Here is a 16,593-nt window from a genome sequence, read left to right on the forward strand (position 1 = left end):
ATAACAGCAAGAATTATTACCAATAAAAGATCAAAAAAGCAAATTCCCCAAGTCAGCACTGCATCGTCACCCTGGATGTCAGTGCTGGTGGCAAAGCGGAGAAAAATGTTTTTCCTCTCCGTCCAAGGGCACCATGCAGGGTTCTGGATGCCAGCATACCCTTCTCCCCTCCTCTACTTTTGCTGGCAATGCCGGAAGGGCTCAACATGTGTTGCAAGCAGGGGAACACCCCAAGAGGGCTGAAGGCGAAGCAAGTCAGAAGAGTTATGTCCCTGACCCAGACTGGGACATAACTGGGACATAACATAACGGGGACATAACATAATGCCACACGTGGTGTGAGGGCCTTCCTTTCCTGAGCTCTCCTTGCTCAACCGTTCTGCCTCCCAGCATATCTGGCCTAAATAGATTCAAGCTCCACAATTGTAAAAACATCCACTCTTGTTGTAAGGATACCAATGCTTTAATGACCTTTCACATCCAGTCTGATTTTTTTTGGATTCTCTCCCATTCTTATAACCCATGGGGAAAAAAAAAAAAAGAGCTTCTGTGCTTCAAATTTTGAATGTGTGGTCCTTGGCCACATAAACGTCATATGGACATTTCTGTATTCAAGAAGCTGCTTCTGGGATGGCATTTGATTGCCAAGAAATGCTAAGTTTAAGCTGAAGAAGACTGTTATGTGGAAGACATGGAAAATTCCTGCAGAAGAAACTGAAAGCTGTTTTTTTCCCCTTAGCTTACTCCTAGCTGTATCATCTCAAGCAGCCCATTTAACTACCAGAAGATATGTTAAAAAAAAAAAAAAAGTTTTGAAACCTGCTTGCTACATTATGCAGATAACAGCTAGCATCCACTCATAATAATGTAGGTGGTGACATGCTTTAGTGATGGCAAAAAACGTGCCCTATTGTCATGCTCCTCTTCAGAGATTTTAAGCTCTACCTTGAAGTGAAGCACTGAAAGGGTACTGAGGCTATTTCAGTCAGGAATCCCAAGGAGAGGGCAGGGCATCATTTAGCCAGCTTCATTGCCCTGGGATGCACACAAGGCACTTGCAGCTCTTGGACAGCTGTCCTACATTATATGGGGCATAAGAGCCTGCCTGTGCTTCGGGATCGTGACCTTCACCTTCTGTGCATTCAGCTACATGGGTCAACACTTTCAGGCATGGTTGATCTAGTCACAACTTACCTCCACAGGAAGGACCAGCCTCTCTGCTCACAGGTTCTTGAGGCAGTCCTGGGGCCTCCTCTTTACTAGTCTACATTTTATTTTAGTAGCCTCTGGTACTGCACTAGTCGGTTTTCCCTCTACAGATAAAAATTTCAAATAAGGTATTTCTGGAGAAAAATCTCTTCTCCAAAAAGCAGGGGAGAGAAGGTTAAGTGTTCAAAAATATAACCTAGGAGGTAGCACAAGTATTTTCAACAGTGTTAAGATGTAGGAACTCTGGAAACTACAAAGCTCTTAAATGAGTAACAGTATTTTTGCCAGAAGGCATTGATATTTACCTTTAATAAATATTTACAATATGGGTAAGGATGTGTTTATTCTGTTATGTACCCAAACAGCTATCAATCAGAGACTAGCATTGCAAACATCTCACAAGGATATTTGTTAGTTAGAAGCAATCTGTCTCAAAAGCATGACCCATTTCATATTTCAAACAGTGTTTTATTACAGTGCAGCTGCACAAAACTCAATTCCCCATGAACATACGCTTGATATGCAGAACACAGTTTTACACACTACTTATTTACATATGTAAGTTCCTGGATTTGTTTTGGTTTGAGGACAGTAGTTCAAGGAAAGTCTGTTTGCCTTGATTATTTGGAAAGCTTCCTTCTTTTCTTCTTCCAATGTTTATTGCCCACATCTTCAGTATTATCAGGAGGCTCTGGTATTACAAAGCCATCAGTCATTTTATAGTAGACTACTGTAGAATCTGACTCAACTATGGCCAAGGTAACTGACAGTGGGGTGTCAGGATTGTCACATGGGAGAGAAGCTTTCTTCATGATTTCTCTTAACCTAGAAGAGAAAGACAGTTAGCAAGGACTCCATAACAACCTACTGATGGCACAAAGGAACAAGTTCAGTATTGATGGGTTTTGTAGGTTTTAACACTGATGACATTCAAAGCAGGGAACATTTTTTCGTACTGTCATGGAGGACAGTCAGGTTCTCTAACTTGAGAAATGTTTTTACATACTATTTAATTTTCTGATCTTTAATACCATGCCTATAAAAAATCTGCTTGCCCCCAGAAAGCACAAGAAAATTCATACAAAGCTTGGAAGGATGGAGGAAAATTAGAAACTTGTATTTGAGCCTTTCAAGAGGACTTTAACACAACTTCTTCTTGCAGCTTTTTAAATAGAAGAGATTAGTGAAGACAAAACCAGGCTTTTTATTGGATAAAGAAAGTGTAATATCTGTTCTAATAAAAATCCAAAGTCCTATAATCAAGTAGCAATCTCTTAAATAACAGTGAAGCTTATTTTTTCCTAAAAAATGCATTTGGATGCATACATCTCTGCTGCAAATAGCTCAACATGAACTTCTGATTTTTCCCTAGCTGTACTACTGTGCACATACCTCGACCATCCTTTCACCACCATAACAGGAGCATGGTAATCTCTAATGGCCATTGTTTTCATTGGAATAAAATAATCTAATTGAATACCATGTGTGAGGGGGAAAAAAAAAAAAAAAAAGAGACATCTTCCATTTGTAGAGATAAGTCTTCCAGTCCGTGTGCTGCAGTTCTCTGTGAGTCTGTGGAATACTCAGGAACCAAAGCCAGGTTTCTCTACCTCCCTGTCTAGACTAGAAGCCACAAGACACAAGACTAACGATCTTCCTCAGGAAAGTCTGCATAAATAATGTCTTCCTTAAAAATTCACAACAAAGTTATGCAACTTTTCCTGTGCAGTTTATTTTAAGAATAACATGCTAGTTGCTTTTTAGTTCAGAGCTGAGAACAACACCAATTCCTGGCATATTACTGTTCTGATCAGGGCATGAGCATTGAAGGAGCATGATGTCCAGGGGCAGAAGGCTCCTTCTGGAGCTATGGGGAGTGCTTCCCCACAGCAAACATTACCACAGGGAGCATCCTCCTTCACCGGGAGTCCAGGTGCTGCAGGGTTTTCCTGGGATTGCCAGAGAGGGTATGCACTGGGGAGAGATCAGCTCTGCACTGTAAAAAAAAAATCACCCCTCACATCATGTGCCCATGAGCTCTCTTCCCCAGAAATGCATTTCTCAAGCTGGGCGCTGCAGTTGCAAATAAGGCTCTTTCTAAATGCATCAGCTTTCAAACTTTAATCATCACCTTCCCTTCCAAACCACTTTGATCCCTTAATAAAAGCCAAATGGGAAGTGGCAGGGAAGCAGCAGCAGCTTGGAAAACCTATGCTGTTAAGCCCATGGCCCTCTTACGTACCCATCTGTGTTCTAACTGGTCATAATTCAATTTGCTGAAGTCAGTAGTGCCTTTCCTTTTCCTCTCACTGCTGGCCCATGTATAATGCAAGGCAAGACATCCAGTGCAGTCAGTCAGTCCATGTAGCAGAGATACTAAGGCTGTTAAAAGCCATATTCTGGTCCCCCTACTGTCAGATTTTGTAACAAGAGAATAAGGAAAGATACTGCATTGGTCACTGTCAGAAGAGAGGCATCTGCAAAAGATTCCTTCTTCAAGCAGTGTGACCACTACCTTCCCTCCTGGCACATTTCTTTGGCTGGTGCCTCAGCCTGCAGCTGTGCTGTAGGCACACTAACTGCGCTGCGGGTAGCCAGGAGAGCGTAGATGCAAGCCTGCCTTCCAAAGCTGTGGGCAAGCTGTGGGTTGAGGTGCTCTGGAAGAGGAAGGAAAAGCACCCCCACATGAGCAGTGCCTCAAATACACCAAGGCCTGCCAGTGGTGCACTACCTGGTAAGAAGGGCATGCACCTGGGGTTGACAAGGGCCTGGGAAAGGACTGTGGGTGTCCTTCCAGACACGCCACACACGTATGGAGCAAGAACCCACCCGTCACACCTCGCATCTTCTGCCTTTCTGAATAAGAGTCAGTGGTGGGGCCAGTCTCCTGGCAGAGACAACATTAAGAAAGAGCTAGTCATTGGTTTTGTGTAGCGATGGAGGTTAATCTCTCCCCCAGCCTAGGAATGAGAAACAGAACTATCATTAAAAAGTGAAATAACAAAGGGTACAGCTACCTGGGAGAGATTCTGGGACCCAAAGAAACCAAACCTGTGTTGAGCGTGGCCTGCGCTTACCTGTCAGCCAGGACAGAAGCTTCTTCACAATTTCCTTCATTAACTGTCACTTTTTCTCTCCCTAGTCTGTTCAGGGGATGGAGGTACAGTGAGGCCTCAGATCTGTTTCCCATCACTTGTGAACTCCTCTTACAATGCCAAGCACAGCCACATGAACCTTTATTCCTCTTGCAATTTAGCACTTATGCTTAGAAGATGCGCCATGATCACAAAAGCAGTCAGGTCCTCACAACGGATCAATGAGACTTCTTCAAGTCCCTGGCCTACTTTTCAGGGGACTGAGTTTCAAGCTTTAAGTAGAGAGCACAAGGACATTCCGTTGCTTCAGGATGATCTGCTAACACTGCTGGCCATGGAGCACAGTGCTCTCCACTGCAAACAGAGGATCAGCCTCTATCAACTTACAGAATTAGAACTGCAAATGCAAGATTCTCCTCTACCCCCTTTTCTAGATACAAGCAGCACCAAAACAAGAGCTCCTATTCATACAGACCACAGTGAGCCATAATGCAACCAGCACATCTGCAGATTAGTGGAAGGTATCTTTTAAAAGAATAAGCTTTGGAATTCAGGAAGTCTGTATCAGACGCCTGCATTTCCTCTCCTCCCCTGAAGGCATCGTTGTTAGCCTCTGCATCCAGTGTGCTCACAAAGCCTCTTTCCAGCATCAGACCTCTCAAAGGAGGAGTCAGGGAAGAACATCTGGGTTTGCCCTGATATCACTGCACTTACCACCTCCCACAAATACAAAGATGAAATATTGCAGGAAAAAATATTTTTAAAATTATTTTTGATGTGTCTAATGCTCTTTATGGAGAGGGGAAAAAAAAGGCAAGAAGTGTTCTTGGCCTTGTGAAATTAAAAGCAATGCATGTGTTTGTTCATCAGCTCAGATTAGCTCACCCACAGGCTCAGCCTCGTTAGGAAGATCAGGGACAGACACTCTGTACATGTTGCCACCTTCTTGGGATTTACTGATACTGTGTCTATCTGGTAAAAATTAAAAGGCATCTAGAGTGCCAAGAGAGCTCACAGATCAAGCACGTGTGCTGCTGCATACACAGTGGGAAGTCTAGAAGTTAAAATATTCTATAAACACTCCTTTCCCTCCTCTCCCTCTCCCCAGGAAGAAAAGCCACTGAATGTTAAAAGGGGCAATACTGAAGGTTTACATTTCCCCCACAAAAAGGTAGATTTGAACAAAGGCCTTATGAAAGGAAAATAACATATGTAAAGCTAAGCACCCCAAGAAGCACTGGAAAGCTTTATCTAAGCCCCGTAAATAGAGTAAGGTTAAACATTTTTTTGAAAATATGAATTCTTAGTTGTAGATCACACAGTAAAAAATTCTCAGAATAGCTTGGAAGCCCATCCCTAACACTGACGGTGTCTGCATGTCCAGTGGAAGCCAAGATCTGCTCCCACCAAGACAAATCCAAGTAGGATGAAGTCCTCAGTTTCCACTGAGGAAGCAAGCTCATATTCACCTCACATTGCAGAAGATGAAAGGGATTTAATTTCAATCATACGAAAGAGGCACTATTATACAAAAGTAAGTTTTTAGCATTGCTGAAGTCTTTTGCTTCAGAAAACTTTAAAGGGGCTTTCCAGATACCTACAAGCTGCATTTAGCAATAATTGCTATTTTTCTACAAAAGAGTTAATTGAAAGAGCAGACTTAACTTACTTAACATCATGCAAGGACCACTGCAGCTGAGGTAACATCACTACTAATGTCAGCCTGCATCTGCCCTTATTGCTGCCTTCAAACTAAATTGCAACAGGGAACTCAGCTGGTCTTCTATTACTGTTGTAACTGACACCTTAAAAAAAAAATAACAAAAAATAAAAACAACAACCCCTCACCCACAAAAACACACACACAAAAGAAGAGGGGATTTTTCTACTCTTCCCCCATCTTGTTCTGAACAGGAGGCTTTTGTATCAGGCCTTTGGACACATATTAGAAATCCATAGTGTATTTCCTAGTGACTTGCTCCTAACAAAGTGATATTGCCCTTTTTGCTCCAGAGAAAGGAAACGGTATACAACTGGTGAACTTCAGGCAGCTGTGGCTTGAATCTTTAGCTGACTGACCAAAACCTAGAAGGGAACAGAATCATAAAGGAAAGAAAATGTGCAGGAAGTTTTGTGCTGAAAAAAGTATTTCAGTGATGTATCCCATGCAACTACTGCTGAGAAGCAGAGGAAATACTGGAAGCTCTGAGTAGTTTTATGGAGGTTGCATAGTGCTCCATTTAGCTGAAATGGAACTGCTGCCTTCCTTACCATAAAAGCCAAAGGCTTTCAATCTGTCCTTTGTACCGGGATGAATAATTCATTGGAGGCTTGGCTGGCCTGAATAGCTCCCTCCCCTCCATGCAAGGCAGGGCTGAAGAGTCGATACAAGTTGGTCTCTGTACTCTGCATCGGGTGCACACCATTGTGCCAGACAAGCGCAGAGGGGCCCCCCGACAAGAGAATCAAAGCAGAGGAAGCCTCCTATAAAGCACAATACCCTGAATTTTGCCAGCAGTATGCAAACAGAGCACTACAGTCTGTTGCTCACCATCAGGAAAACACTGCTCCAGACGCTGCTGCCTGCCCTGAAGTTAGATGAAGCTAGGGCCTTGAAATATAGGGGAAGAAATATATTATTATATATGGAGTGGTAATTTGTGTCGAGAAAATGGTTGATATTGTTATAAATGAGGTCTCAACTCAATCTGAATTTTGTACTATTTATAAAACAAATATTTCTAAAAGGTATAAAAGGTATAAAAGGCAAGTAAACAGCGCTGGGTGTGCGGGGAGTCTATGCTCCACCAACATGCACACACAAACATCAAACATTCTAAATATACAGAACATGGCTTTACATACTAAACCCGACTATGCCTATACAATCAGAAAAGGTAACAAAAAAAAAGAAAATTTTCTTTTTTTCTTGAAAAGAATTGCTGTGGAGAGAAGGGTATAAGAGGGGAGCCTGCCCTCAAGATAAAAAAGGCAACACGATGAAGTTATGTCATCAATAAAGAAGCAGGAAAAAGAAGTGAAGAGGAACAGGCTGGCAGAACGGAGACCAGGACGGGAACAGGCACACAACTGCCCCTCGCTGGTAAGCAGCCGGGCATTATGGGGAATCATACGTCCTTAGGAACAAAGACTGTCCTGGTAACCTTACAGTTTATTCTCCTTATTAACGATCAGACGGTTTATGAGCCTGAAATAACGGGACCAAATTGAGGTCAAGGTGTGGGACTCTGCAATTAAAAACGACCAGGTTGCAGTGGGATTGCTCGGCACCTGGCGAGCAGTCCCTGAGGCCTTGAAGAGCCCTGTGGGACCACAGTCAGAAACGTGTGCTTTGCCAGACAGTGAGGGAGCTGCGGGCTCCTTTACTGATCCGACTGCTACGCCACGGGGCCCTCTGTTGCTACAGCCGTCGAAGGCTTTTGCTGTTACACCCCCTGGTGACCTGGACGTGCCTTTTGACCCAGGCCCTATTGGCCTTGAAAAGGAGATGGATATGCTTTTCTTCGATCTGGGAAGAACGGGATACATAAGGCCTGAAGACCGAGTTGCTTGACAACTTAAAGCGAGACATATTGTTCACACGACTAGCCCTGCAATTACGGAAAATGGAGACTGTTTATTGTAATCAGGTAAATGGAGACTGTTAAGTCATGGAACTTAAAGGATTGTTTGTTACCTTTTCTGATTGTATAGGCATAGTCGGGTTTAGTATGTAAAGCCATGTTCTGTATATTTAGAATGTTTGATGTTTGTGTGTGCGTGTTGGTGGAGCATAGACTCCCCGCACACCCAGCGCTGTTTACTTGCCTTTTATACCTTTTATACCTTTTTAGAAATATTTGTTTTATAAATATTACTAAATTCAGATTGAGTTGAGACTTCGTTTATAGCAATGTGGTGTGGGGCAGGGGAGACGGTGTGTAAATGGACACCACTGTTTCTTGTGATTTGCTTCCTAACTACAGGAACATGAGATGCTAGAAAAAAATCGTGTTTTTGTAATGGGAAATAAAATAGAACCAAAGAAAACACCACGTGCCTCACTGGTCAGAAAAGGAAATTGAAACCCCAAGGAATATAAAGTCATTTTTTTTCCATGGAAGTTGAAAAAGAAAACATGATGAATTATGCAAAACGGAGGAATTGGAGTTCAGCAAAATTCTACACGGCACACAAGCTATAGGAAGTTCAAAGGTAGTACTGCATGCCTAACTCAGTTCTGTAAGCCACATCAATCACTTTTAAACTATTGATAAAGAATTTGTACTTAAAAGCCATTTTATTTGTACAGTAAAGCACACATTAAAACTCAAATAATGCTAACAGCAGAACTACTGACAGAACTGTGAAAAGGCTGCAAGATGAAGAGCATGTCACACTTCCAGTGCATTTATAATAACAGTGCTGCTTGTAAGCAAAATCACTTCAGATTAGCGCAACATCTATTTTTCACAAACTACAGACTTAGAAGAGGACAAATCACTTCCAAGTGCCATATTTCTTTCTAAGGATGTTTATTAGCTTTAAAATGAAACATTTTTTCCCCAAAATTAAGTTGGCATTTTAATGAAATAATCCTTTCCCTCTTAGCCTAAAACAAACTTCACAATCTTTATAACCAGATGTAACCAACTTCATTCTTCAGTTCCAACACTCGCACACAAAGAACAAACAGGATAGTGACGTATCATTTAATCTAATGGTGTATTAGTAACAGACGTTTTGCTTGGACAATGTTATTTGTCTAGGATAGACAGCACCTAATTCTGTTAGATCCAGCATCTAATTCCTTGATCCTGAAAGGCTCAAGGCTTTTAACGCTATCTAGCAAATCTAGCTGTCAATGCTACAAACTCTCATACACTCTCTGAGTTTGGTTTATCTAAGTAATTTCTGCTGGCTTTGAAACAGGGCTACCTGTATTTAACTACTTCAGCCCCTTTGGGGAGCCTCAATTCTGGAATGTACCAACAATTAGATACTCCCTGTGCACTACGATGTTGTCTCTGGTAGTGAACAGGAAACACCTCCCACATCGTGGACCTCTGGATTCCTCCTGCTAGTATGTGTCACTGAATTCAAGGGAATACCTGCACAGGGTTCTCTGAACCTCATTTGTTGGGAGAGTGGTCCAAGAGAGGAAGAAGTTACATCTTATTCTCCATGTCTTTACTCACAGAAGATTCACCAATCTTCATTTTAAGAGCAGGTACACAAAGCACAAGACTATCGTTTGCATTGGTGGTCACTTTGCTCCAGACCCCATAATTCTGTGATTCAGTGAACTACCATGCATGCCAGCAGCTCAGGATGATCAGCTTCCATTGAGTTTATGGCAGGCACTGAGTTAGCAAGTACAACAGCTTCTGCCTTAAGCAGTTAACTGTAATGTGTAAGCTGGACACAATGAAATCTTACAACAAGCTAAAAAACATAGAGCAGATTGTTTTTTTTTATGGCACTCTCATTTATCTTTTGCTCTGGTACCTTGCTGGTAATTTCCATATCAATTTTATTATGGCTGTTTAAGGACACTTTCCTGTGAGAGTTGGCCAAACATGAATCTTCACAAGACACCTGGGAAGGCAGAGCTTGGCAGGTCTTTGCTGAAGTGACTTCAAGAGGAAAACCACCCCTGCAGCTCCTACCCAGGCCTCACTGTTTAAGCAAGGAAATGCTGCCCATAAATGCTGCCAACTGCTGCACAACATTTCCAGCAATGAGGACAAAATATTTTCAGGTTCCTGACCACCTCCAATGGCTTACGTTTCAATGTTAATTGAGCTGTGTTTCTTTGTACTTCCACCTGAGAGCAAGTAACACAAAAACCCAGCACACTGCTTTTGAACAGAACAGTAAAGTAACCAAGTATGAATGCTCTCCTGTCTGTCTACAACTTGGTAAGTCAAATGAGAAAACACTGTTTAAGACATCAGATACCTAACAAAGCCTCCTGCTACCAACAATCTCAACAACAAAATATTCACAGCTGTCAGAACAAAGAAGTAGTAGCGCTGTAACACTGTGTTTCCTATTCCTTCTTTAGGATGCCTTTTAATTAACTCCCTTCTGCACTGCCTATGTCTGAGGCACGTTTATCATCCCTACCCCCTCTATTGCCTCGTGTTCCAGCAAAGAAGCCGAGCTGATTCTGTCCTTTCTTGATGAAGATAGACCAGGCCTCTCTGATCAGCAGTGACCTACTAATGAAATTCCAAGCATGCATATGCACGTGCACATCCAACAACACAAATTCCCAAAGCTGTTGTGAGGCAGAAGGATAGTATACGCTTGTATCAAGCACATACAGGCTTTAACAGACTCATCTGGCATCACAGCACTGTATTCAGCTCATTTTAGTGACAACATACTCTATGTACTTGCTCTATAGCAAAACCTAGTCACAGACTGTACTTTTAATCAATGTGATGCATTCAGTCTGTGCTTCTCTAACACACATCCTTCCAGTAATGGATTCCATCCACACCTGGTGCCAGAAACAGAGCAAACAGTATCACCGCAGTACAAACAAGATCAGAGGCTCCAAATGAAAAGCCCCAATGAAACAGTGAAAGATAGGACATACATGCAGCGCAGTATCTCCCTGTCATTAAAAACCAATTAGAACATAGTTGCTGGCACTGACCCAATGCCAGGAGTCAAAGTTTCCAGCCTAAGTGGAAACCTACTACATTAAACAAGCACAATTCAGCATGTAGGAGTTATTTCTCAAAGGTCCCATATCCTAATTTGCTGCTTTCTTTTCCCATCCAAAATCCAGTTTGAACTCTAACACTGTGAGCAGCAGCGTGTCCCTGTCACACACAAACAGAAATCAGCTGCTCACAGAGATGCTGAATGATGCTCGGTATTTCATCCTGGAAGACCTGTCAGCAGATTTTCTCTATCACACTGTACTTCTACATAAAACTAAGCCCACTGGAATGACTGACTGCCAGTATTTGCAAATGGAAGATTTTTCAGCAACTAGATAGTAGGTGAATCCATCAATATCTAGTAAGTCATCTTCTTCTCCTGCACAAATGAATTGCTTCTGAACGTAAACTCTTAGGAAAACACATAGCAGAATTAAGGACGAAGTCTATTTGCAAGAGACTTGTCACTTCTAAAACTTAAGAAAAAGCAAAAAAAAAAAAAACATAGCATGTCTAAAACGTGCTATGTCAAAACCACAGTTCAAAGGAGAGTTATATGTTGGAGAAGTAAGAGGCATTTCCGTTTGAAAGCAGCCAAATCATACTTTCAAACCAAAAAGCTAAACAAATGAAGCACACTGCCAGGCTTATCCCTGAGATTCAACAATTTAAAAAAAGAATCATTCTTAGACAGGTCTGGGGGAATTTCTTTTCCTGTTTGGTACTTGAAAGCCCATTGACATAAAGAAGCATCATTGGATTTCCCAGACTACAAATATGCAACACAAGAATGTTCAAAACGTAAGCTGTAAAGGTCCTGAGTTCTAACCTTGTCTCTCAAACACATACTTGGATATCCATTGTTACCTGCTAGAGGAAATGCAACTTCTAAACAATCTGAAGTGTTCATCAACAGAAGGAGTCGATTGCTGTGGGAAGCTGAAATCAAAGGCTTACTATTTCCATGGAGGAAGAAGCAGAGACTGATGCAGCTTAGAAAAAAAAAATATCTCAACTTTAAATATATGTTTGCAGTATCCAAAATAACTCTGCTTACAGGCTGAGATATTACTTTTCTTGTGATATTCATTGTTTTCTCCCACTTCCCCCTTAAGCAAATTATCAGCAACCTGTTGAGTAGCAGTGGCATCCAAACACTGACCATAGCCTCACCTTTCGTGGCTTAATGATATGTCCACAGGTACTGGCACCATCACTTGGAGACTGTCCAGCTCTTTCTCACGTGCATGTAAACATATGAGCTGCAGTTCTGCTACTCCGACATGCTTCACTTCATGCCAGTTTCTCCCTAGAAAGGTTTGTCATCAATGAGATGGACCAGAACACAAAACACAAGTTCCGATCGTTCAAGTATCAAGTTTCAAATTTAATTTAACATCTTCCATTTTTATCCCTTCTTTTCCTTACAGGGGAGAGGACCACCCCATACAGCTGGCAAGATTTCTTTCTGAGAAACGAACCTGCTAAAGAAACCTGTGGGAGCACTACTACTGTGGTGAGTTCAGAGCTATGCTGATGGATGGTGTCTGGGGATCCGTTTGATGAGACTTTGTTTCTGTACCCAAAACTGTGTGGAACAGTTGCTACAGGCATGGTTGTTAATGACACACAGTTCTTCCCTTCTGCTTAAAGAGATGAGGCTAAAAATTTTCATTGTGTAACTAGAGAAGCAATCTCTCAGAGCTTATTAAGACATTTTCTTTAAGGGGTTTAACAATAATTACAACAGATGTGGTGCTTTCTGGCCTGTAATATTCCTCCATACCCTGACATTGAGAATCACCAGCCTCCAAGAGAAACTCATTATTGTTACTGGGCTGGCTGCCTGCCTATGTGCAGTCCCTTCTCAATGGAGCCCATCTAGGAGAATTGCAAGCAGAGGTTTATCATCACATAACACTATTCCAATCTTGTAAGGCATCAGAAGACTATGCTAAGTTTGGCGTAATTACTGTCACCAGATTTCTAAGCGGTCTTCTTTCCTACAGGAATCCTTGCCCCTTCCAGAAACCAGCACCCTAATCAGACTGGCACACTTCAGGCATTTTCTAAACTGTAATCTTAGGAAGATGCTATGATTTAGTAGCTTTGACATTAACCTACAAAAGAGGATTCTATTACCAGTACAACTTGTAACTTTGCCCTTCCATATCCCCCTTTCTTCCCCTACTCCTCTTCTTCTTTTTTCCATGCCAAGTGTCTTTGCTCTGGAAGGTCTGCACCTGTAACTGTGACTGCTGGCCGAAATGGGCCTTAATCTTTGTAAAGGCTCTGGGTAGGCACATGATAGAAATCTTTGGTTCTAAAATACCATGTTTCTTAGGTAACCATCACTGCATGAAGTTTCAAAGCAAATGGCAAGGATTTCTGCAGGAAAGGCTCTGATAGTGCACAAACCTTAGTTAATGCCTAACATGTTAATACATTTTTGGTACATCTGTCCAGTCACTTCATTGAATTACCTTCTAAGAGGTCCAGGTATACCAGAAACGCAGCATAGATTTGACTACTGTCAGATATATCAAGGGACATCATTTCTGTGAACTGAAACCAAAAAGACAACATTGGTCAAAGGAAGATGAAGTTGCATTAAAAACATAAAGACCAGACCCAGAATCTATACAGCTGTCTAACCTGTTGAGTCTGAAACCAGTTTTAAGGACTAACAGGGAATTAAAAGACAGGAACAGTTTTCTGACAATATCTTCAGAGTTTTTTTCCACATCCCCCCTATTTCAGCCATTAAGAAAGCAAGCCAAATAAATAAGCAACAGAGGAAATGCAACTATATCTGGAACAGAACTGGCTTTGTGGACATCTATGAATTTTACCTATTTTTGCTGCAGTACCTCAACATAAGATGGCGGCCAAATTAAATACCTCTGTGTTTTCAGCATACTAAAAATTCAGATGGATTTAAAAGTTTACATTTGCATTTTCCAGCTACAGTTTCAGCATCTAAAACTTCACCCTCTGCTGAAACCAGCATTCCCCCACAACCCCACTGGCTTTCATCACAGGCCAGGAGATAAGCTCCCCCTACAGACCCAAACTCCACAAAACATGTTAGACTAAAACCCCCTCCCTGAGCACCAATTCTTGGTGAGGGAAGGGTGACCTGGCACCTTCACTGGCCCCAGAGCCATGAAGATGTACCCAAGGTGCTCCTCAAAGCAACAGTGGCCCAAGGTAGCAGAAAATGCCATCAAGAGGAACCTGGACAAGCTTGAGAAGTGGGCCCATGTGAATCTAATGAGGTTCAACAAGTCCAAGTGCAAGGTGCTGCACCTGGGTCGGGACAATCCCAGACACGAGCTGGACATGAGCCAGCAGTGTGCGCTTCCAGCCCAGAAGGGCAACTGCATCCTGGGCTGCACCAACAGAGGTGTGACCAGCAGGCCGAGGGAGGTGACTGTGCCCCTCTGCTCTGCCCTTGTGAGGCCCCACCTGGAGTCCTGCATCCAGGTCTGGGGCCCCCAGCACCAGAAGGACGTGGGGCTGTTAGAGTGGGTACAGAGGAGGCCACAAGGATGCTCAGAGGCTGGAGCAGCTCTCTTGGGGAAAAAAGGTTGAGAGAGCTGGGCATGTTTGGCCTGGAGAAGAGGCTCCAGGGTGATCTCATTGTAGCTTTTCAATACTTAAAGGGGGCTTATCAAAAGATGGAGCTACTTTTTGCTTGGGCAGATGACAGTAGGACAAGGGGTAGTAGCTTTAAACTATACGAGGGGAGATTTAGATGAGGCATTAGGAGGAAATCCTTCACTCAGCGGGAGGTGAGGGGCAGGAACCCGCTGCCCGGAGAAGCCGTGGCTGCCCCATCCCGGGGGGGCTCCAGCCGGGCTGGATGGGGCTGGGAGCGGCCCGGCACGGCCACAGGGCAGGGGCTGGAGCCCACCCCCACCCCGCCCTGGGCCCCCTCGGCCGCGGGCCCTACCACGGGGTGCGCCGCCATCCAGTTGCCGCCGGCCCCTCCCGCCCAGCGCCGGCCGCCGGCAGAGGAGCCCCCCGGCGGGCCGCAGCCCCCCTCCGCCCGGCCGGGCTCGGGCTCGGGCTCGGGCTGCAGCTCCGGCTCCGGCTCCGGCTCCATGCTTCCCCCGGTGCAACGCCACTCGGCTCCGGGCGGCGCCGCAGCTCCGCCCTCTCCCCGGCAGCCGCCGCAGTTCCGCCGCCGCCGCGTTCCGCCGGGGCCGGGGGAGGCCGCGGGGATGTGGTGCCCAGGGAGGTGTGAGGGGAGTGAGACAGGGAGCAAGACAGAAACAAAAGCAAATATATTATTATTAATGTATGGCGTCCGAAGTTTTTATGGACTGGTTGAGACGTTTAGATTCAAGGTATTGTTATTGAAAGCATCTCAGACCACTTTATTAAGGAATGTCTCAGACTGCTGGTGCAAGTATACCTGCATGTATACAGCTACTGGTCTGGCTTATCAGCTCTATCTGTCTTGGTGCCTCTTTTGATAAATTCAGACACTGGTTTAAATGAAGTCAGGTCTGTGTCTTACAGCATTGTGAATAGCTTCGAGCTGGTGTCCATGCACAAAAAAAGCTATGCACTATTTAACAGATACCTAGAGCATATTGTTGTAACAGCAGATGAGCGACTGCAAAACCCTTCCTAGTGCACTGTGATTGTTCTTAATCGGGCTACACCAAGGAAAATCTGGCTGACATTGAAAACAGGCTGACAACTACACTGATGAGAGGAAACTTTGAGTATAATCTTGAGATGATCAAATCGATACAGGGCCTAGCAAAAAAATCAACAGTCTTCAACCCATCTTCACAGAATCATAGAATTGTCTAGGTTGGAAGAGACCTCAAGATCATTGAGTCCAACCCTGACCTAACACTAACAAGTCCTCCACTAAACTATATCGTTAAGTTAAACATCTAAACGTCTTTTAAAGACCTCCAGGGATGGTGACTCCACCACTTCCCTGGGCAGCCCATTCCAATGCCTCACAACCCTCTCAGTAAAGAAGTTCTTCCTAATATCCAACCTAAAACACCCCTGGCGCAACTTTACCCTGTTCCCCCTCATCCTGTCACCAGGCACATGGGAGAATAGACCAACCCACACCTCTCTACAGCCTCCTTTAATGTATTTATAAAGAGCGATAAGGTTGTCACTGAGCCTTCTTTTCTCCAGGCTGAACAATCCCAGCTCCCTCAGCTGCTCCTCGTAGGACTTGTTCTCCAGACCCCTCACCAGCTTTGTCACCCTTCTCTGGACTCTTTTGAGCACCTCCATGTCCTTCTTGTAGTGAGGGGCCCAAAACTGAACACAGTACTTGAGGTGTGGCCTCACCAGAGCTGAGTACAGGGGGACAATCACTTCCCTAGACCTGCTGGCCACACTGCTTCTTATGCAAGCCAGGATGCCATTGGCCTTCTTGGCCACCTGAGCACACTGCTGGCTCATATTCAGCCGACTATCCACCAATACTCCCAGGTCCTTCTCTGCCTGGCAGCTTTCCAACCACTCATCTCCCAGCCTGTAGCTCTGCTTGGGGTTGTTGCACCCCAGGTGCAGGACCCACCACTTGGCCTTGTTGAACTTCATACAGTTGACCTCAGCCCATCGGTGCA

The 16,593-nt window shown here is 43.9% G+C and overlaps 1 protein-coding gene across 1 annotated transcript; it reads right to left on the bottom strand.

The window, feature by feature from the left end:
- Positions 1-1,565: 1,565 nt before the first annotated feature.
- Positions 1,566-15,098, bottom strand: TSEN15 (tRNA splicing endonuclease subunit 15). The gene is made up of 4 exons (XM_082766028.1): positions 14,937-15,098; positions 13,465-13,546; positions 12,155-12,290; positions 1,566-2,034 (listed from the first exon to the last, which is right to left on the bottom strand). The coding sequence occupies exons 1-4, from the start codon at positions 15,087-15,089 to the stop codon at positions 1,830-1,832; spliced, it is 576 nt and encodes a 191-aa protein (XP_082622154.1). The 5' UTR covers positions 15,090-15,098; the 3' UTR covers positions 1,566-1,829.
- Between the last annotated feature and the right edge of the window lie 1,495 nt (positions 15,099-16,593).

This window comes from Aythya marila, assembly GCF_965140915.1.
Source record: "Aythya marila genome assembly, chromosome: 8".
In the NCBI taxonomy this organism is placed as follows: domain Eukaryota; kingdom Metazoa; phylum Chordata; class Aves; order Anseriformes; family Anatidae; genus Aythya; species Aythya marila.